Source organism: Emiliania huxleyi, assembly GCF_000372725.1.
Source record: "Emiliania huxleyi CCMP1516 chromosome Unknown EMIHUscaffold_217, whole genome shotgun sequence".
In the NCBI taxonomy this organism is placed as follows: Eukaryota; Haptophyta; order Isochrysidales; family Noelaerhabdaceae; genus Emiliania; species Emiliania huxleyi.
The window spans coordinates 74,970-96,157 of record NW_005200442.1 but is presented as its reverse complement, the minus strand read 5'-3'; the positions used below and the strand labels follow the sequence as shown (position 1 = coordinate 96,157).

The 21,188-nt window shown below is 66.8% G+C and overlaps 5 protein-coding genes across 5 annotated transcripts in view; 2 read left to right on the top strand and 3 right to left on the bottom strand.

The window, feature by feature from the left end:
• Positions 1-3,332: 3,332 nt before the first annotated feature.
• On the bottom strand, positions 3,333-4,895 carry EMIHUDRAFT_443070 (hypothetical protein). Its single transcript, XM_005780357.1, has 2 exons — positions 3,942-4,895; positions 3,333-3,781 (listed from the first exon to the last, which is right to left on the bottom strand). Exons 1-2 carry the CDS (start codon positions 4,864-4,866, stop codon positions 3,489-3,491), a joined length of 1,218 nt encoding a protein of 405 aa, XP_005780414.1. The 5' UTR covers positions 4,867-4,895; the 3' UTR covers positions 3,333-3,488.
• Positions 4,896-5,356: 461 nt separating this feature from the next.
• Positions 5,357-7,651, top strand: EMIHUDRAFT_235312 (Hypothetical protein; the record flags this gene model as incomplete). The annotated part of the gene is made up of 6 exons (XM_005780356.1): positions 5,357-5,604; positions 5,793-5,817; positions 5,923-6,654; positions 6,694-6,839; positions 7,246-7,331; positions 7,545-7,651. The coding sequence occupies 6 exons, from the start codon at positions 5,357-5,359 to the stop codon at positions 7,649-7,651; spliced, it is 1,344 nt and encodes a 447-aa protein (XP_005780413.1).
• A 537-nt stretch (positions 7,652-8,188) lies between these two features.
• Positions 8,189-9,437, top strand: EMIHUDRAFT_235311 (hypothetical protein; the record flags this gene model as incomplete). Its single annotated transcript, XM_005780355.1, has 4 exons — positions 8,189-8,215; positions 8,318-8,599; positions 8,858-8,998; positions 9,279-9,437. 4 exons carry the CDS (start codon positions 8,189-8,191, stop codon positions 9,435-9,437), a joined length of 609 nt encoding a protein of 202 aa, XP_005780412.1.
• A 4,790-nt stretch (positions 9,438-14,227) lies between these two features.
• EMIHUDRAFT_235309 (hypothetical protein) lies at positions 14,228-14,717 on the bottom strand (the record flags this gene model as incomplete). The annotated part of the gene is made up of 2 exons (XM_005780354.1): positions 14,228-14,463; positions 14,654-14,717. 2 exons carry the CDS (start codon positions 14,715-14,717, stop codon positions 14,228-14,230), a joined length of 300 nt encoding a protein of 99 aa, XP_005780411.1.
• A 4,878-nt stretch (positions 14,718-19,595) lies between these two features.
• The window catches only part of EMIHUDRAFT_114414 (hypothetical protein), a gene marked incomplete at both ends in the record, with an annotated part of 1,879 nt that continues 286 nt past the window's right edge, over positions 19,596-21,188 (bottom strand). The window contains one exon of the mRNA XM_005780353.1: positions 19,596-20,255. Coding sequence (XP_005780410.1) covers positions 19,596-20,255 — 660 coding nt within the window. The remainder of the gene's footprint in view (positions 20,256-21,188) is intronic.

Genomic DNA, 21,188 nt, shown 5'->3' with positions numbered 1-21,188 from the left:
TCGGGCAAGGGCAGGCCGGCGCCGCCGAGAGCCACCTGCGGGGACGATGAGCCGAAGATGCGCCGAGATGCGCCGAGATGCGCCGAGATGCGCCGAGATGAGCCGACACTGCAAGTTCGCGAGCGCCACCTCGATGTCCCACGACACGTGCGGCGGGTCCTCCTTGGTGAAGGCAACGTCGAGGGTCGAGTCGAAGATGTCCCACCAGGCGAGGCAGCGCGCCTGTTCGCGGCGCTCTGTTTCTGGCCCCGCCGGGCGAGACAGCGCGGGCCGAAGGAGGGGCGTGGGATACTTGTGAGGGGGCGGGGCTGCGTCCGTCACGTAGCCCCGCCCCCTCACAAGTATCCCACGCCCCTCCTTCGGCCCGCGCTGTCTCGCCCGGCGGGGCCAGAAACAGAGCGCCGCGAACAGGCGCGCTGCCTCGCCTGGTGGGACATCTTCGACTCGACCCTCGACGTTGCCTTCACCAAGGAGGACCCGCCGCACGTGTCGTGGGACATCGAGGTGGCGCTCGCGAACTTGCAGTGTCGGCTCATCTCGGCGCATCTCGGCGCATCTCGGCGCATCTCGGCGCATCTTCGGCTCATCGTCCCCGCAGGTGGCTCTCGGCGGCGCCGGCCTGCCCTTGCCCGACTGCATCGAGGACAGCTTCCTCAGCTGGCTGACGCGCCTGGTGATGCTCGGCTGGCTGCCGGACATGGAGACAACCGTGACTGCGGAACAAGAGAGCTGTGAACAGGTGATGCGATCCTTCAACCGCGCCTACCCGCTCCACCTCGACCTCGAGCAGGAGGAGGCCGACCGCTGCAGCGACAGCGTGATCGAGTGCATCGGCGACGCGCTCGACGACGAGCTCAGCATCGTGCGCGGCGTGTAGCTAGGGAATGCCCCGCCAGAGCAGTGGCTCGAGTACAGTATAGCTGCCACACCAACTAGAGAGGTGAGCCGGGCGACTCAACGTGGTAGACGGAGGGGGTGCGTCGCGCGTGTAGAGCGTAGTAGTGTGTGGTGTACTAGTTACAGGTGGCAGGTGCGTCACTATGTGCAGAAAAAGCGAGCCAAAAACACATGCGGCAGAAAGACTTTCACGACCGTCTCGTGTGCTCACAGCTTCCCCCGTTCCTCACTGTCCCGACCCCCACCCTCGACCTTTGGCTTGGGCAGCAGCTGGCCCTGCTCATCGCCGTGGGCCCCTTACCGACCAAAGGCTCCACCGCGCCGGAGATCCACACAACGCTGAGAGATTGGCTGCGGAAGCCTCCAATCGATACTGCGAAACCGCGATGACGCGCCCGTGTTCGAACCATGCGTGCAGTGTGCTCCCAAGCAGCTCTCTATGAGCGCTGGGCCGCCTCCGCCGCCATCCTGGCTGCCGCTGCCTTGGCCCTCGCCGTCGCCACCGACGCGCGCCTCGCCTTGGCGGCGGCGATTGCGGCCTCAATCGCCGCCTCCTCCGCCGCCAACGCAGCCTCTTCCTCCGCCGCGGCCTCCTCCAACCCCTCCGCCTCCGCACTGCAACGCGCGGCCTCGGCCGCCTCGGCCTCCTCGCGCGCCGCCGCAGCCTGCCCCTCCGCTGTCTCCTCCTCGCTCGCCTCGTCCGCCGCCTTGGCCGCCTCTCCCAGCGCCTCCGCCAGCCCCTCGACCGACGTCTCCGGCGTGATGCCGAACCGGATCCTCTCCTCGGTGAGCGTCTCGAGAAGCAGGAGAAGCCTCGCCTCCTCGGCCTTCTTCGCGGCCTCGGCTGCGTCTGCCTCCGACGGCGCCTCGGCACCCTCCTCGGGCTCCTGCGACGGCCCAGCCCCGCCCGCCCCGCCGCCGTTCTTCTTCTTCTTCTTGCCCTTCTTGCCCTTGGCGCGCTTCTCCGCCTCGACCTCCGCCAGCAGCTCCTCGGCGTGCCGCGCCGCCTCCTTCTCCTCCGCCGCCCTCTGCGCCGCCCTCTCCGCCGCTCCCGCGGCCCACGCCGCCTCCGCCGCCGCCTTCTCCGCCGCCTTCTCCGCCGCCGCATGCTCCGCGAGGGCGCGCACGCACTCAGTGTGGCCCTCCTGCTTGGCCCACTGCAGCGCGGTCAAGCCACTCGTAGTGCACACCGTCACATCTGCGCCCGCCCGCAGCAGGCAGAGGAGGGCGGCGGGGCGGCCGTAGAACGCGGCCCAAATCAGTGCGGTGGCGCCGGTGTTGGCCTGCAGGTCGATCTCCGCGCCGTGCCGCAACGCCAACTCGACCAGCTTCTCGCGGCCATGCGCGGTGGCAAGCATCAGCGCAGTGGTGCCGTCGCTGTTCTGCAACGAGATATCCGCGCCGCGCTGGAGCAATGCCTCGGCCAACCCCTCGTGGCCCCTCATCATCGCGAGCATCAGCAGCGTCACGCCGCTCGCAGTGCCGTCCGAAAAGACGCACTCGAACGTCGCGTTGACCCGCCCGCCGCCGTCGAGCCACGCCAGCACAACCGCCTCATCGCCTCGTTTAGCCGCTAGCACGACCTCCTCTGGCACCGCACCGCCGCTGCTCGGCTCGGCCTCCTTGCCACCCTCGCCGCTCGAAGTAGAGGCCGCGGCACTCGCACCCTCCGCCGCGCCTGCGCCGCCTGCTTCGGCCGACGGCGCCTTGCTCCGGCTCGCCGCCACCTCCCCGAGATACGTCCTGAAGGCCTGGACGCACTCGGCGTGGCCCTTCCTTTTGGCGATCTGCAGCGCGGTCTGGCCAAATACATCGCGCAACGCCATGTCCGCGCCCGCCCGCAGCAGGCGGAGCACGACGGCGGGGCGGTTGTGCGCTGCGGCGAGCATCAGCGCGGTGCAGCCCTTGCGGTCCTGCAGGTCGATCTCCGCGCCACGCCGCAGCAGCAGGTCGACGACCCGCTCTTTGCCGCCCAGGGCGGATGATGCCAACGCCGTCCCGATCTCTGCTCCGTGCTGCAGCAGCTGGTCCACCACCCGCTCGCGGCCGTGGAAGGCGGCAGAGTTCAGCGCTGTGAGGCCGAGACTGCTCTGCAGGTTGATGTGCGCGCCACGCTTCAGGAGGAGCTCGACAATCTGCACGTGCCCGCTCTGTGCGGCGCGCATCAGCAGGGTGCATGGAGCCTCACCGCCGCCGCCGCCCGCCTCACAGTCAGCATCGAAGAGCGTGTTCGCCTTCCCGCCGTCATTCAGCCACGATCGCACCGGTCCCACGCGGCCGTCTGCAGCCGCCTTGAGGACGTTCTTTGGGGCTTGGCCGACCGGCGCGCTGTCAGCAGGCGGTGGCGTGCGGAGCGCGGCGGTGGCGCGGGAGGGCGGGGCGGGCATGACGGTTTGGCGGCTAAGGCGGCGGGGGGCGAAACCGGGATTTCTTTTGTGCTGCTCCCGTCATTTTTTTGATATCGTCCGCACTCGCGCAAAGGGGTTCATGCAACCGCCAACCCGACGGGATCGTCATACGCCGATCGCTCCTCATGTCACAAACAATGGCCTTCATATGGGGTGCATCGAGGAGCTATCAGCCGGCCTCCGCTAGACGCAGAGGCACTCCTGGAGAAGGGCGAGGTAGTTCTGGCTCGCCAGGTGCGCGCCCTCGGGCGCCGGTGACTCCTCGCGGGCTCCGAGCGCGGACTGCACGTTGCTCAGCAAGCCGGCAGCCTCGTCCGCCGCGAGCGCAGCCAGCAGAGCGCCGCGTCCGGAGCCGGCTGGCGGGCACGGCGCACTCGCGGACAGGGGCTTCTCGGTCGGGCAGGGGCCGAGCCCGCCGCCCGCGCCGGCGCCGCTACGCTCGGCGGCGGTGCCCAGCAGGGCATCGAAGAAGAGGCCTGGTCATGTGATGAAGGCGTGAAGAATCGCTATTCACGGCTAGGTGTGAAGAGGCGTCGACTGCCCGCGGCGCGCGAGCAGTGCGTGAATGCTTGTGTGCGTGTCGTGTGCGTGTCGTGCGTGTCGTGCATGCGTGCGTGCGTGCGTGCGTGCGTGCACCCGCGAGTCGTGCTGTTGTCGCGCGCTGCGCGTCATTCTCGAGCGTCTCCGCCGGCGGCGGCGCGCCCAGCAGAAGGCCCACGCCTCGCTCCGCCAGCCGACAGGCGCCTCCGGCCGCCTCTGCGACGCCGAGCTGCGCACCTGTAGGGATCCGGGAAGAGGGCTCAGCGAAGCTTCCCGCCTCCGGCCAGACCGTCACGGCACCGAGCCGCGCACCTGCCTCCCAGTTGGTCCCTGACACGTCCATAAAGGCGCAGTGGGTGCCGCCCACGATCTCGGCGTAGTAGAGCTCCGGCGCACGCGAAAGCGCTGCGTAATACGGGCGCGCCGTTCGGGCGGGGGGGCAGATGCCGTCCTCGGTCGCCGAGAGCACCATGATTGGCTTGGAGATGGACGCGAGCGTCTCGCTGTGCACCACGCAGGGAGACATGACGAACGCGCCCTCAAAGTCCTCGTCTCTCGACGTGGCGATGAGCGAGCCCGCGCCGCCGAGGGAATGGCCGACGGCCACGGCCGGGGCAGCCGGCAAGAGGGTGCCGTAAAGCTCCGACCCGAACTCGTTCGCCGAGTCGCGCACGGTGTGCAGGACCTTGGTCATGTCCTCCCCGTAGCCGGAGAACCACGTGTGCGGGGCGCCGTTCGAGAAGTCGAAGAAGTGGCGTGGAGAGTCGATGACGTCGCTGTGCAAGAATACCATCATCAGGTCGTGGGTGTCTGCGAGCCTCTCGAGGTGTGGGTACCAATCGCCCCAGCAGAGCGTGCAGTGCGCCACGACGGCGATGCCGGTCGCCTTTCGCTCTGGCCGCACGATGGTAGCGCGAACGCTGCCCTGCCACCAAGCGCCACGCGGCACCGAGAACTCGAGGCTGGTGTGCGCCGCCGCTTCGGCTAGGGACGCGACAACGATTGCCAGGGACAAGAGCATGGGTCGTGTCGGCGGCGAGTCCGAACCAGCTGAAGCACAAGGTGGTTGCGTCGGAAGCATGGGCAAAAGAATTTTACAAACAACTTCCTCGCACAACACTGGGCACGGGACTGGCGCGCACTGGCACTAACACAGGTACACCAAAAGAATTTACTCGGCCGCCCCGCGGGACTGGCGCAGTGTTGTGCAAAGCAAAGAATTTGAGGCCAAAAACACCCCAGTTTGTCAGATTGGCATCCATGCCTCTCAAACAAAAACAAGAATCAGACCATGCCTCTCTGGACAACACCGCGCGCGGGTCGGCGCTGCGTGACCAGGTGACTGCCATGTGTACCATCCAGTCAAACCGCTTGAAGAGACGCGGCAGGGGTAGATCGACACCCTGGGGTGGAGGCGAGCGGAGCCTGCCCCACCAGCGAGTGACGGGGTAGGTGTCGAGTATCAGCTTTGCCTCGCTCTGTGACCAGCCGCTCGGCATAGGAAAGTCTGCATGGTGTGCGTGGCCGCTGGCGCGAGGCTTCGCCGACACATTCGGAGCAAGCTCAGCAATCGTGTGCTCGTGCCTCTGAGCGGCAGCTGTTATGCCGGCACTGCGAGGGGACGACGCATTCGGAGCAAGCTCAGCAACAGCAGCGTGCTTGTGTCTCAGAGCGGCGGCCCTTCTGCTGTTGGTGATTTGCCTCACCTTGTTGGGCGTCAGCGCTGGAGCGATCGCGATAAGCAATGCGGGCATTGTAGGTCAGTCCTGTGGCACGAGACTGAAGAGCGCGAACTTTGAACCGCCCGTCAAGACCATCGAATGCTTTTTTTGCCTCTCAGCCTTCCTCCAGCACGGGAGTACCCGTGTGGACCGGAGGTAACAGCAGCAGCAGCAGCAGCAGCCTTCCTCCAGGCCTTCCTCTCGAGCACGAGTCGGCGACGTTCAGACCAAAATTCTTCTTCTTCGTGCCAGTGCGCGCCTTTCCCGTGCCGTGCGTTGTTCAATTCTTTTTGTTCGCGCGTTGAGCCTCACGACCGCTCTCGTACACCCATATGAGCTCGAGTGGTGACGCTCAGGACGCTGCCGCGCGGGTCGCTGCGCTCGAGTCTGAGCTGGAGGCGACTCTCGAGGCGGCGGTGCGCCGGGAGGCGCTCAACGCCCAGACCATCAAGCGGGAGGCCCTCAACGGCGCCGGCGCGCTCGAGGCGCGAGAGCTCCGATCGCGGGTCGATGTGCTGTACCAGGAGAACGACGTGCTGACGGCGCAGGCGCGGCTGTCGGCCGACGAGCTCGAGCGGCTGCGGCAGGAGCGCGCTGGCGGCGTCGAGGACCAGATGCGCCTCGTCGGTGAGGTGGGCGAGCTGAGGGCGCACGTGGCGGCGGTCGAGGCGGCGGCGGCTCGCGCGGCCGCCTCTCGCGACGCGGCGCGCGAGGAGCTGCAGCGGTGCGGCGCGGAGCTGCTCGAGGCGCAGGAGCACACGCAGACCGCCTTGGCCATCGCCGAGCGGCACGCCAACGAGCGCGACGACGCGCTGCGCACGGCGGCCGAGCTGCGCGCGGCTCTGGAGCGAGTCCGCGGCAAGGAAGAGGCGGAGCGTCGGGCGCTGGCCGCCAGGGCAGAGACGGCAGAGGCCGCCGCCGCCGCCCAGCAGCAGGCGGCGCGCGCACTCAAGCTCGAGATGTCTGCGGCGAAGGAGCGGGAGCAGGCGGCGCTGCATGCGCTGCACGACTCGCGCGCCGACGCAGCCGCTGGCGGCAATGCGATCCGCTCGCTCGAGGCGCGGGCGCTGCACGCCGAGGGACGGGAGGTGTGAACAGCGTCTCTTCACACCTCTAGCTGTGAACAGGCGCGGGCGCTGCACGCCGAGGGACAGGCGGCCAGCGCGGCGGCGGCGCTCTCCAAGTGCGAGAGCGAGCTGGCGGCGGCGCAGGGCGGGCGCGAGGCGCTCGAGGCGCGAGCGGCGCGTGCGGAGGCAAGGGCGGAGACGCTGCAGTCGGCGCAGCGGGCAGCGGCGGAGGAGGAGCGAATTGCCCTTCCCCCCTCCCCTCCTCCCCGCACCCCCTTGCCTCACCGCCGTGTGTGTGTGTGTGTGTGTGTGTGTGTGTGTGTGTGTGTGTGTGTGTGTGTGTGTGCGTGTGTGTGTGTGTGTGTGTGTGTGTGTGTGTGTGTGTGTGTGCGTGTGTGTGTGTGTGTGCGTGTGTGTGTGTGTGCGTGTGTGTGTGTGCGTGTGCGTGTGCGTGCGTGTGTGTGTGTGCGTGTGTGTGCGTGTGTGTGCGTGCGTGCGTGTGTGTGTGTGTGTGTGTGTGTGTGTGTGTGTGTGGAGACATTCACTTCACACCTCCTCCCTTACCGCGTAGGAGCGGGTGCGGGTGGCGCAGCTGAGCGCGTCGCTGCGGAGGGAGGCGGGTGCGCGCAGCGCCTCGCTGCGCGATGAGCTGGAGAGTGCCGAGCTGCGGTGCGCCGAGCTGCAGCAGCGGCTCGAGCGTGCGCAGAGCCGCGACGGAGGCCTGCCTCGAGAGGACCCGAGAGTACCCAAGAGTACCCGAGAGCAGCCGGGATTACCCGAGATTACCCGAGAGTATCCGGGATTACCCGAGGTTACCCGAGATGACGCGACGGAGGAGGCCTTGCCCATGAGGGAGGTACATGCGGGCCATGCTGGGGCCTTCGAGGAGCGAGCCCAGCGACTGCCGCTAGGCCGCTTCGGAGGGAAGTACATGCGGTCGCTGCAGGGCGGCGCCGGCGGGGCGAGCGACGGGGCTGCCCATGGCGTGGAGAGGGAGGCGGCCTCCTCCTCTCTCTGATTGTCGGCAGGCGGGGCGGGAGCGAGCCTCTCGGAAGCTTCTGGGAGATTTCCTGTAGGCGGCGGCGGCGCTGGTCGTCGCCGGTCCGGCGGGCGGCGGAGGGGGCGGCGAGGGCGGGTGGGGCGGCGGGGCGGTCGAGGCGGCGGTGGAGGAGCTGGCGGCGCGGCTGGGCGCGGCGGAGCGGGCGCGGGGCGCGGCCGAGGAGAGCGATGGGCGCGAGACTCCTACTCCTGATCCGCAGCCAGCATGGACTAGGCGCGGGGCGAGGCCGAGGGAATGGGTTGTTCAACGGGCTTTGGGGTCTGAGTGATGAGTGCTGCTGATTGCAAGGCGCGCGACGCGGCCGAGGCTGCGCGAGCGGCAGCGGCGTCCGAGCTCAAGCAGCAGGCCGACGCGCACGCGCTCGAGCGGAGCAGCGGCGAGGCGTGAAGCCCGACGCGACGCGCGTCTCGATTTCGTTTTCCTTGCCTGTGCGGCGAGTGAGTTCGTTGTTCGTGTCTAAGGCGAAGCTCGACGCGATGCGCCGGCAGCTGCGGCATGCCGAGGAGGAGGCCGCGCAGCTGCGTGGCGAGCGGCAGCGCACGCTGGCGGCGCGCGGGGGGGGCGGAGCGACGGGCGTGTCGATGACTAATCTCCCCGGCTGAGTGACTTCTGGTTCCTCGCAAGGCGCGCGAGGAGGCGGAGCGAGAGGCGGCGTCCGCGGTGGCCGAGCTGGCGGCGCGCAAGCACCAGCACGTCGAGGAGGCGAGGCTGACGGGCGAGGAGACGGACGCTGCGATCCGAGCACTGCGGGCGCAGCTCCGAGACGCGCGGGAGCAGCACGAGCGCTCTGCGGCGGAGGCGGAGGCGCTGCTCGGAGAGCAAGAGGAGCTGAGCCGCCGCTACCGCCACGAGGCGACCGAGCTCGCCCAGCGCTCCGAAGGGCTCGTCGTCGAGCTGCGGTCCGAGGTGGAGCGCCTCCCTAATGAACTACTAATTAACTACTAATTAACTACTAATGAACGACTAATGAACGACTAATGAACGACTAATGAACGCGAGGTCGAGCGCCTCGCGCTGCGCAACGCGGAGCTGTCGGCGCAGCTGGCCGCCACCACCACCGCCGCCAACCAGATGCGCGGCGCCGAGCAGGCGAGCAGCGAGCGGACTCGCGCCGACCCTAGGTAGCAGGGCACCCTACCCAACCCAGTACCCGAATCCGAGCAGGCGAGCAGCGAGCGGACTCGCGCCGTCGACGCGGAGCTCCGCGCGGCGCGGCAGGAGCTGTCGCGGCTGCGCGGCGCAGAGGCGCAGCACAGGGCGACGGCGCACGCGTGGGCGTACGAGCGCAAGCAGCTGCTTCGGCAGGTGCAGCGCTCGCACCTGATCGCAGAGGCGGCGGCGCGCGGCGAGGCGCCGCCGCGATTCGTGTCCGCACCGCCGCCGACCGCGCCGGAGCTGTCCTCGCCCGGTCCAAAGGCGAGACTAGATGCGGGAGACGGGTGCGATGGTCGGACTCGACAAGTGCTCCGAGATGTTCGGGCTGCATCCCGCCTGGACTCTGCTGTACTGTACCCGTAGCCCAGACTGCTGAGCGCTGTCAGAGCGGTGTTTCCCTTGTCATCACGCCGGTGCCTTCGTGACGCAGGCGGACGGGCCGCCGCGCAAGAGCCGCAAGGAGGACCCGCACGCGGCGGCGGTGCGGCAGGTGGAGAAGGCGATGGCGCGGGCGAGGGTCGCGCAGCAACAGCAGCAGAAGCGCGTGCCGCCGCAGCCGCGGCTGCAGAGCCAGGCAGTGCAACAGTGAAGCAACCGCTCCTTCAGAGCGTCGGTGAGCATGTGCATGGAGGCTCCAGATCATCCCCGCTTCTTAGCGCTGTCGTCAACTAGAGCCGTATCTCCATAAAGTTAGTTTATCTCCACGGGCCGGCGCTGTCGGTGCAGCTTCCTGCTTCGGGTTCGGCATGTTGTGTGAGTATATGGGACAAAAGCGTCGAAAATGTCCCAAAAAAGCGTGTCTCGAGTTTGTGGCAGCCCCACAGCCGGCGCGCGCTGCCAGGAAGCACCGCTCGAGTGTCGGCCGCACTCCCTGGCACCCAGTGAGTGCGGCCGACCGACCAGACCGATTAGGCTCGATGCCGCGCTCGCTGTGGAGCTGCCACAAACTCGCCGCCGAGCGTGCCACCGACGGCGTCCTGGCGGAGGTGGTGGAGTTTGAGACCTGAGGCTGCGGAGGTGACGCCTGAGGTACCGGGCCGTGCACGGCGACTCAGCCGGCGACCGCCACGGGCTCAGACGAGACTTGTCGACGCGTTCCGGCTCAGCTTCACCGTGGTCCTCGGGCGTCTGTCGACGTCAGGACCACCCATACAGCTCGCGGGTTTGAGGTCGCAAGAGCCAAGATGGTGGCGTTTGGACATCCCAACCATCACACAAGACAGCCTGTAGGTGGTGGCGGGACGGCGCAGTGTTTGTGGCACTCGGCAGTAGGCACCCGCGGCACGGCCCCGCTGTCGGCTCTCGCGGGCTGCGGAACCGGCCCCAGAGGGGGACGGTCCGGGCGAGTGTGGCAGCTCCTGCGCTAGTATGGGCAGCCTCTATCATAGCACTACTGATCCTGGTCATTAGAGCTGCCAGGGATAGCGTCAGGAGCCGGTAGGAGTCAAAACCCCTCATATTTGAGACATCGTGTCCCATATACTCGCACAACGAGCCGTTCGGCGCGTGCGCCTGCACAGCTGCGCGAGTTCCTTCCTGGCAACGCAGGCCGCGGCGGGGTGGGGGAAGAGCGTGCCGATGCAGCGGACGGCCCTCGGTCTGCACCCGACGATGCGGTGGACGATCCGCTTCGGCAAGTGGCTGGCGACGACGCGAGAATCAAAGCATTGAGGATTGAGGGCGAGCCGGTGGCACGCGACCGCGAGTAGGAGAACCGGAAAAGGAGAGTGAGAATCAGAAGCGACGGACACGAATCCCTCTCGAGCCTCCGCATACAGAATCCTATCTTGGGTGGCAGATACTCGTGGGTTGTTGCACGAGTATATGGGCCAAAAGCGTCGAAAATGTCCCAAAAAAGCGTGTGTCGAGTTTGTGGCAGCTCCGCAGCCTGCGCGCGCTGCCGGGACGCACCGCTCGCGCGTTCGGCACACTCGGTGGACCCCACCGAGTGTGCCGAACCAGCTGGAGTGAGTAGGCTCGATGCCGCGCTCGCTGTGGAGCTGCCACAAACTCGCCGCCGAGCGTGCCACCGACGGCGTCCTGGCGGAGGTGGTGGATTTTGAGACCTGAGGCTGCGGAGGTGACGCCTGAGGTACCGGCCCGTGCACAGCGACTCAGCCGGCGACCGCAACGGGCTCAGACGAGACTTGTCGACGCGTTCCGGCTCAGCTTCACCGTGGTCCTCGGGCGTCTGTCGACGTCAGGACCACCCATACAGCTCGCGGGTTTGAGGTCGCAAGAGCCAAGATGGTGGCGTTTGGACATCCCAACCATCACACAAGACAGCCTGTAGGTGATGGCGGGACGGCGCAGTGTTTGTGGCACTCGGCAGTAGGCACCCGCGGCACGGCCCCGCTATCGGCTCTCGCGGGCTGCGGAACCGGACCCAGAAGGGGACGGTCCGGGCGAGTGTGGCAGCTCCTGCGCTAGTATGGGCACCCTCTATCATAGCACTACTGATCCTGGTCATTAGAGCTGCCAGGGATAGCGTCAGGAGCCGGTAGGAGTCAAAACCCCTCTCATATTTGAGACATCGTGGCCCATATACTCGTGCAACAACCCTCGTCTTCCTGCTCGTCCGCCGACAAAATGATTTTCGACCGCAGCGAAACGCAGGGGCGCCCCCCCCCCCCCCACCCCCCCCCCACCGAGCTGCGAAACAACGGCGTCCACACCGGCCGCCGAGAAGCCCCAAAATTTTCCTCGGCGCTGCGCGCCGGGTGGAGCCGAGGAGATATGTTGCAGCCCACCGCAAAAGGTGGACAGAAAAATCAGCAGTCCTCCTCCGGGAATGTACGTAAGAGCTTTACATACACTGAGAGAGAGAGACGCATCGCCATCGCTTCGGTGAATGAAGGGGGTGAACCGCGCCATCCTCGAGCGCCGTGCAAAGCTCGCTCGCTTCCGAGCTCTCACGCCGCGCGTAGGGCCCTTAGGGGCCTAGAGAACACAGCCCCCCTCCCTTTTCTCCCAGTAAGCTCAAAGTACGTACACTGAAATTGCTGCCGCTCGCCTCGAAAGCGCCCGCCGGCCGCCGGTGGGTGTCCAAAGACGTACGCTGCAAGTTGGGCGGGGCAGGCATGAAGACGGTATGCCCGGCTGGCGCGATTTCTTTTCTGTGCGAGAAAGGTGATTTTGTTTTGCATTGTGGACTGCGAATTTCTTTTCGGAGCCATGGTAAAATTCTTTTGGGCTCGTTGGGCTCGTTGGGCTCGTGCTCCACTGGCTGTCTCAGGTGGCGGGCGTGCTGCCCGCCCTTCTCTGTGAGCAGTGGCTCGTGCCACTGGCTCCTGGACAGGCTCCATGCGCAAGAAGAAGCCCAAGCTGCTCGCCACGAGAAGGCAGCATGTGCGGCGCAACGGCGCACGCCCTGAGCGAGGCGTCGCGGTCCAGTGCTTCATCGATGGCGATCTGAGCGACATGTCGACACCGTTTGTCGTGCGGCAGTCTGCCGGCATGTCCTCCCAGCTCCGCCTGTCTCACGGATGGGTGGCCGGCACGCTGGACGCTGAGTCCCTCGACGATGCTCGGCGGCGGTACAGGGAAGAGGACCAGCAGACCTGGCCTCGCGTGTTTATCGACGACGTTTGCGTCGACCGGCACGGTGCGGTGATGCCCAGCCCAGAGCTGCGCGTCCGGCCGGACGACCTGCGAGACGCCTGCACCGTGTCGCAGTCCCGATTGAGCATTCTGCTTGTCCGCTGGGGCGGCGCTCACCGCATGGGCGAGGGTGCCGACCCGGCAGCCGAAGGCGATGGCGGCTGGGGAGCGCTCGGCTGCCCGCCGAGCGATTGGTACTTGGACGCGTTTGTGGCGGTGGGGGTGCTGAAGCACCCGCTGCTCGGGAGGGCGGCCGAGGTACTCTCCCTCTTTATCGGCAGCGACGCCGAGATGCGGGCGATACGAGACGAGGCGGGACAGATCGCGGGGCTCATGCGCGGGCTCAGGGCCGCCTCCTTCTGGATGCTGTGGCCGGCGGACTTTCCGACGGACTGGAGCAGCGACGAGTACGTCGGGTACGTGGAGCGGCGCGACATGTTTGCGAGCCAGCGAGCGCTGGAGGCCACCGGGCGGGTCGCTTCGGCCTTCCCTCACCCCGCCGACCTGTGGGAGTGGATCACCAGCAAGCGCTGGATGGCGACTCTCGCGCCGCAGTGCGAGGCCTCGCGCCTGCCGGCGTGCGCGCTGCTGAGCAGGCAGGCGGTGCTACGCAACCCGGCGGCGGCCGCTCGCACCGCCCTGCAGCGGCTGGAGGAGCTCAGGCTGGCCAACCGCAGCACTTGGGCGAGCGCGTCTCTGGCGGACGCAAACAGCGGCCGCCTGACCAGAGGCGTGGTCAAGATTGGCTGGTCGTGGGAGGCAAAGTTCGTGTGGTTCTGGAGAGGCGAGGCGAGCCTGGCGGAGTGCCTCCGAGCGATGCTCGAGCTGCCGGGCTGCCGCTCCGAGTTTTGCCTCGTGCAGGCGCGGACCACATCTAGTGCGGAGACGCCGTGTACCGTGGGGCCGTGTTGTCCTAGCACGGGGCCGTGGGGCCTTGTTGTCCTAGCACGGGAGCACCCGTGTGTGGACCGGAGGCAGCAGCAGCAGCAGCAGCAGCAGCAGCAGCAGCAGCAGCAGCAGCAGCAGCAGCAGCAGCAGCAGCAGCAGCAGCAGCAGCAGCAGGCGCGGACTAGCGTCGCTTTCCCGCGTCGCTTTCCCCGCGTCGCTTTATCGCCCCTCTCCCGCTCTCTCGCGCAACGGACTCGCGCTTTGCAGCCCGCAGCTCACGCGTAGCTGCGTCCGTGTCGCAGGAGTGGGTCGACTTCGACTGGGAGCTGCGCCTCTTCTTCCTGCCGCCGCGGGACTGGGCGCCGGGCGCGTCGCCGCCGCTGCGGCCGGAGCACTTTGAGTACACGGCGTGGGAGAACGCCGAAAACGCGGACGCGCCGCAGACCTTCATAAAGGCCACCGCACAGGCGGCGCTTGCGTCCTTTGGCGGGGACGAGCTCGCGATGGCGTCCGCACACAGGCAGGCCACCGCCGCGTCGCAGCCGCTGATCGCGGAGCTCTTCAAGCATGGCGCGCCGGTCCCGATGATCCGGATGGACTGGATGGTGAAGCGGCGCGGGCCCGGCCAGGCGCAGGTGGTGTTTGGAGAGTACTGTGAGATGGGCGCCTGCTGCCTGAAGTGGCAGGAAGGGCCGCCCAAAATATGGCGCAGCGCGTTGGACGTGGTGCTTTACTGAATTACAGTCATGTCCCCGTGAGCTGAGGGCCGCTGAGGCGGTGGCGCGCCCGCGCAAAACACCGTTACCTTTTCCTTTTGTGTAGCGTGGCGCCGTAATGAGTTGATAACAAGTACGCGAGTAACTACGTCACGTACCTGAGGCCTAGACGCGCCTACGCGCGCCCACACCTCGCGCACTGGCACCGGATGCCATAGATGGCGAGCCCCTCTGCGCGCACCCGCTTCGACAGCCGGCAATCCACGTATGAGTGGACAATCTCCTCGCCAGCCGCAACCTCGCGCAAGGCGACGATGCGCGCCGTCGCGGGCGCGTTTGGCGCGCCGCCGAAGGCGACGGACGCGTTTGGCGCGCACGAATGGTTCATCATGCAGACGAGCCAGGAGAGGCCTGTGGAGAAGGAGGCGAGCTCCTCATGAACGCGCGTGCCGTGTGTGTGTCGAGGTCCCAGCAAGGACAGGCGGAGGCCTGTCGCGTCGAGTGAAGGAGCGCCGCCTGCTGGGCTGGGCACCACCACCGCCACCTGGTCCAATGCGTGTTGCCCTCATCCAGTATGGAGTTCCGTGTCAGAACCGCTGACCAGCTGCCGCCTGGTTCAGGAATGCGAGGCCGACGAGGCTGCCAAACGAGTTGCGGCCGGCCATGCGTGCAAAGCGGCGAACCAGCCTAATGAGACCCCTCCAGATTCCAGCACGTGTGCACCACGGCCGAAATCTCGGAGAAATCTCGGAGAAATCTCGGAGAAATCTCGGAGAAATCTCGGCCAGAGCTCGGCACGCCTCGCGGGGACGGCCGCTCGCTCGCATGAGAGGAGCATCGCGCCGCGCAGCAGCCGGCAGGCTGTCTGGACCTACACGCACCGTGCGGTTCCGGTCGTCCTCTTTAGGGACCGCTTACGGCCGTCTTACTTCGTGTTCCGAGCTGAGTGGGCCGGGCGGATCTCGGAGAGGTCTCGAAAGGCGTGGCGAGCGGTGCAGGCCTGGCGCAGCGTCGCTGCCGCCGCCTCGGGTCCCGCAGCGTCGCGGCGCAGCACGACACTCACCGGCTCCTGCACAAAGCCCAGCGCCACCGCCGCCGCCGCCGCCTCGGCACCGCCGCCGCCTCCTGGCCGGGCTCTGGCCAGCCGCGTCAGCATGGCAGCGAGCAAGGCGGCGGCGAGCTCGAGCTCGGGCAGCTCGGCCTGTTCACAGGTGGTGCTGTGAAGAGACGCTGTTCACAGCGGCGAGCTCGAGCTCGGGCAGCTCGGCCTGTTCACAGGTGGTGCTGTGAAGAGACGCTGTTCACAGCGGCGAGCTCGAGCTCGGGCAGCTCGGCCTCTCGCGCGTGCGCTCGGAAGCGGCGCCAAGCAGCCGCCGCGGGCGAGTGCTGCAGTCCCGGACAGAGCAGGCTGTGGCCCCTCTCCATGCTAGCGCGACGGCACCGCTCGCTGCAGAAGAGCACACCGCAAGCGCACGGCGGGCAGCGCGCCCGGAGTGCCGCCTCCTCCATGCCCATCCGACCCGTGGCGAGCTTGCGGTGCGTGCTTGCCGACCCGAGGTTTGCAAGGCAACGCTCGCACGTGAACGACTTCACGCTGTCTGGCATAGGTACGGCAAGCAGCGGCGTCTCTTCGACGATGATTTCGCCGGCTGCGATTGTCCTGCTCGCAAACAGAGCGCGCCCGCGGCCAGGAATAGTCCTCACTCTGACTCCCGGTGGGCACGGCGGCGGCGGGGCGGCCAGCGGGTTGGCTACAGCTAGGCTGGCGATGGAGTCGTGTAGCCGTGCCCGCGTGTGCTTTCGTCGGCGACGACGCCGCAGGAGGGAGAGGCAAGTAAGGCTGCTGTGCGACGAGCGCGAGATGGCCATCACGTGTCCCGAGCGCCGCGCGCGTGGCACTGTGAATGGGCCTCCAGGGCTCTCGAACCTCAACCTCTCACAGACCAGCGCACAGTCCCGTCGAGTCCGGTTTTCATACATTAGCTGCGGTGCACAGCATGCTGGCGTTCACGTAAACGCACAAGGACCCCAGGAATTGCGACTCGCCGCTTTCCTCTTGGCCTGCATATACTTTTTCCGGCAAACAAAAAGGAACACAGAGGGTCCCCAGCACTTTGCGTTTCCGGAAATTTCCAGGGAAAACAGAGGGTGTTTGGTGCTCCATTCTGGAAACTCGCGAGTTTCCCTGAGTCTGAGAGCTGGTCTGGGGCAAAATCTGAGCGGTCTCAGCCCTACCTGGCCGTTCTATATTATAGAATGGCATCCTATAATGTAGAATGGCGTCTCGCGCGCGCTCACCCGGCCGCCTCGCAGCCCCAGCGGCCGGGGGGCGCTTGCCGGGGTTGAGGCTGGTCACACACAGGCGCCACTTTAACGCGGCGAGCCAGAGGAGTCACACAGGAGAGCCCCCAACACGCCACATTTTCAGCAGCAGACGGGCCGCGGTGAGGGCCCATTCTATATCGAAGAATGGGGTCCGCCGCCGTCCCCCACGGCCTCCTCACGCCCCCAGCGGCAGCGTGCCGCTCGGCCAGACTGGTGGGGTTCGCGACAAGCGCCAGTTCAACACAGAGAAGCCCAACAGTCCGCAAATGAGAGTCCTCCCCCCCGCCCCGGCAAACCAGAGCAGACGCCGGGGGCCGCGTATGGCGAAAGCAAACGCACGACGGCCGCCGGCGGCTGTTGAGCCGCTGCCGCCGTTCGAGCCTTGGATGTCCGTCCGTCGCCGCCTGTGGCGAGGGCAGTGGAAGTGTGAGATTTGTGCTCGCAAGTGGTGGGCGGGCGAAAGGGTCGGGCGGCAGAAGTGAGCAGACAGCGCGAATGCGGTCTTCCTGTGTCACATCTACATCTACTCCTCGTGTCACCTAGTCATGGTCCTCGCTTCCCTGCCCGGTCTCCGAGTCCTGCGCCTCGCCTGAGTCCTCGTCCAAGTTCGAGTAGTCCTCTCCTCGTCTTCGTCCTCGTCTTCGTCCTCTTCGTCGATCTCGTCGAGCCGGGCGGCTCCTGGCCCGTCCCGGCCGTGACGCTGGGGCCGACTTGCTACAGCGGGCGGGGAGACGGACCGCCAGCTCTGCTGCTGCCTGTGCTGCCCGTAGTCCTCGCCTGCGAGCGAGTGCCCTTTGCGGGGCTGTCGCTCAGAGAGCGGGTGTCGCCACGGCCGTCTTCTGACCTGTTTTGTGGTCTGCGCGCTGCGCTGCGCTGCGCGTCTCGAGGCGCGCCGCAACACAGCCCGTGTAAATGGGGTAATGGATGAACCAAGCATCCCCGATGGCCGGGGGCATGTCCCATGGCCCCGGGGTGGCCGTGGGCACGCAGGGGGCGCCGCTACGGGCCGCTACGGCGCCCATTCTATTTCGAAGAATGCCATTCTGGAATATAGAATGTAGGTCTGAGACCGTGAGGCAAAATTGAGGAAATCGGCACGATACCCAGGCGGTCGCAGGGACCAGGGTATTTTTCAGGTATACCGGGGGTTTCCAGGTATACCCGCAAAATACCCGGTATTTCGCCGATTTGGCTGATTTTGGGCCGGCCCCAAACGAGCCTCAGACTCGGGTCTCGGCTCAGAGCCCGGAAAATTTGATGGTTTCCCCGGGAAAAGAGAGAGGACAAGAGAGGGTGCTGTAGAGAAAAAAGGAAAGGAAAAGAGACGGGGTGCGAGAGGAAAAGTATATTCAGCCTAACTTTCCTCCCGCTGTGATCCTGTGTGAGTTTATAAAATGAACTCGGGGGCACGGGACGCGGCACGAACGGGGCACAAACGCCAGGCTACAAAGACGGGGAGGCACGTAGTGACGCAGGGGAGTCTAGGCGACGGCGATCCTGTGAGCTCTGTGTCTTGATTTGCCAACAATATACCTAAAACAAGCAAGGAGGGATGGGAGGACGCAACCGGGGTCCCAGCAAAAAAAACTTTCTCGTCCTCATCCCGCGCGTTGGAAAATGTCGTCGAGCGACAGTTCCTGCGCGCTCCGGCCGATTTCCACTCGTCTACACCTCTTCTCGCTCGCGACGGTGCGCGCCGCCACGATGCTGGGCCATTTTCTCCGCCACTACGCGTTTCAGGGCGTGGTGCTGTCGACGAACGCGCACCTCGTGCTGCACGAGGATTTTGCGCCGGCGCGCGTGGTTGCGAGGGCGATTTCGGTGTGCGCCGACCACGGCGTCGCCGACGTGTCGATTCAGAGTTCGACCAACTCGTCGGCGCTCGAGTCGTTCAAGCTTTCGCGGCTCAACTACCTGCTGGCCGCGCTGCCGAGCGACGCGTGGCTCATCTTCAGCGACGTCGACGAGCTCATTTCGTACCCGTGCGATGCGCTGGCGCAGCTGGCGGCCTCGGAGAAACGACGCTCGCACGATGCGATGTGCGGCTTCATGCACGGTCGCCTCGCCGCCGATTTTACGATTCCGCCGGTGGTCGCCCGCACACCGATCCAGCAGCAATTTCCGCTCTGCCCAAAGGAGTCGCTGCGTGGGTACAAGCCGAAAGCCCCGATCCACGCGAACCCGCTCAAGATCACGTTGATCAAAGCGCGCATAAACGGCCACGCGCCGGCGTATCTCAACGCGCACAAGGCGTGCGCCGGCGCCTTTTTGATCGGTGGCACGCCGCAGGCGAACAACCACTGCCTCTTCAACGGCCACTTCTCGCACTACACGTGGACATCCGAGGCGCACGACCTCGGGACGCGGCGGATCGCCGACAAGGAGTACACCGACGTCTACGTTCAGTCGGCGCGTCTGTCGGTGCCGTGCAACGCCTCCGACGCCGCCTCGTCGCTGCGCTGCCTCGCGCCGCGCTGGCGCGGAAAGCTCGCGGGCGACCGCGACCTGCCCTGCCCCGACGGGTGCAACTGGACGGCCTGCGCCCTCGCGCCTGCCGATTCGCCGCCGGGACCGCCGCCGGCCGTCGTCCGCCTCCCGGCGGAGCGGCCGATCGCCGAGAAGTCGTCTCGGTGCACGCTGGGCGACGGGTTTTGGATGCCGGCGTCCTAGCTAAAGCCGTAGAGTTCAGAGTTTTGGGGTGCATGTTTTCGTTTTTGTGCGGCCAGCTGGTCCTCCACCGGCGCGTCAGCCACCTTCACTCTTCACAGCTGCCACCGGACTCGGCGAGCGCGAGGGACTGCGTCTGCGAAGAGAGATAAAGCCGTCCTAAGAGGCAGACGCCCAAGGGTGGGCGACAGCTAGCACCACACTAGCTGACTCCTCTCCTTAAAATCCCTGGCGGTGTGTTGCGCCCCCGTGCCGTCCTCCCATCCCTCTCCCTTGGCGTGCTGTTTTCTTTCTTTCTGGCGCGGAGCGCGGTGGCGCGCAGTGGCACTAACACAGGTTACACGTGCAAAAAAAAGAAGTCCCACAGGGCGAGGGGGTCTACCTGTGCGATAAAGAATTGGATTTCGTCAGAATTCTTTCCGCCCCGCCGGAAATCATTTGTTCATGTTTCAAAACCGCCGATGTTTCCTTTGCACATCTCCGCCCCCCGCCCCCCACCCGCCACCCCCCCCCTCTCTCGCGTACGTCCTCTCAGAGACAGTTCACACTCTCTATGAGTGCTGCGGGGCTGCATCTGCCGCCGTCCTGGCAGTTGCCGCCCTCGTCCTCGCAGCGGCCGCAGCAGTGCGCGCCGCGTCTGCAGCGGCCGCCGCCTCCTCGAGCGCCGCGTCGCTCCCTTCGAGCGCCGTCTCGCCCCCTTCAACTGCCAGATCGGCCTCGACTAGCGCCGCCCTGGCCTCCTCCAGCGCCGCCCAAGCCGCCGCCTTCGCCGCCCTGGCCGCCGCCTGCGCCGCCTTGGCCTTCTCCAACGCTGCTCTGGCCTCCGCCCGCGCAACCTCGGCATCCGCCAGCGCCGCCAATGCCGCCTCCTCATCCTCCTCGTCCGCCTCCACCTCCTCGTCCGCCTCGTCCGCCGCAGCGCCCAAGCGCGCCGCCTCGGCCACCTCTGCCGACGCCGCCGCCTGGCTCTCCGGCGTGATCATGCCGAGCCGCATCCTCTCCTCGGTGAGCGTCTCGAGAAGCTGGAGAAGCCTCGCCTCCTCGGCCTTCTTCGCCGCCTCGGCTGCGTCTGCCTCCGACGGCGCCTCGGCACCCTCCTCGGGCTCCTGCGACGGCCCCGCAGCCCCGCCCGCCCCGCCGCCCTTCTTCTTCTTCTTCTTGCCCTTCTTGCCCTTGGCGCGCTTCTCCGCCTCGACCTCCGCCAGCAGCTCCTCGGCGTGCCGCGCCGCCTCCTTCTCCTCCGCCGCCCTCTGCGCCGCCCTCTCCGCCGCTCCCGCGGCCCACGCCGCCTCCTCCGCCGCCTTCTCCGCCGCCTTCTCAGCCGCCGCATGCTCCTCGAGGGCGCGCACGCACTCGGCGCGGCCCTTCTCCTTGGCCCACTGCAGCGCGGTCTTGCCACTCGTAGTGCACAGCGTCACGTCTGCGCCCGCCCGCAGCAAGCGGAGGAGGGCGGCGGGGCGGCCGTAGAAAGCGGCGAGAATCAGCGCGGTGTCGCCGGTGTTGGACTGAAGGTCGATCGCCGCGCCGCGCCGCAACGCCAACTCGACCAGCTTCTCGCGGCCATTCCCGGCGGCAAGCATCAGCGCAGTGGTGCCGTGGCTAGTCTGCAACGAGACATCCGCGCCGCGCTGGAGCAGCGCCTCGGCCAGCCCCTCCCTTCCACGCGTCATTGCGACCATCAAAAATAAAATATTCTTAGCTTCAAGCCCCCCTCCGAGACTAGAGACAGAACCACACCAGTATCGGACCAGAGGGACTGCCCCCCGCCCCCACTTGCCCTGACTACACAGGATAGCGTGCCCCGATAACGGCGACACATAGTGGGGGACACTGCGCAAGGAGGGGGTGCGAAGGCTCATTGGGGTACTAGGTGGGACCATGAGGGGGGGTGGGCGGGGTCCTGTGGGGGTGAAATGTTGCGCGGCGAATTCGAACCTACCCCCTCGCCGCGCCGATCCTCACGCGGAGGGTAAAACCCTGTGGGACAAAACCCCCCCGCGGTCGGCAGTCTTCAGAGTGGACCCCCCCTTCCCCGGCTCCCCTGTGCATTTCGAACCCCCCCCCGTTTCCCTTCGGGGACTCGCGGAGGGCACGGACATTTGGGGTGGAAGGGGGGCCCCCCGAAAGGGGGCTTTGGGGCATTG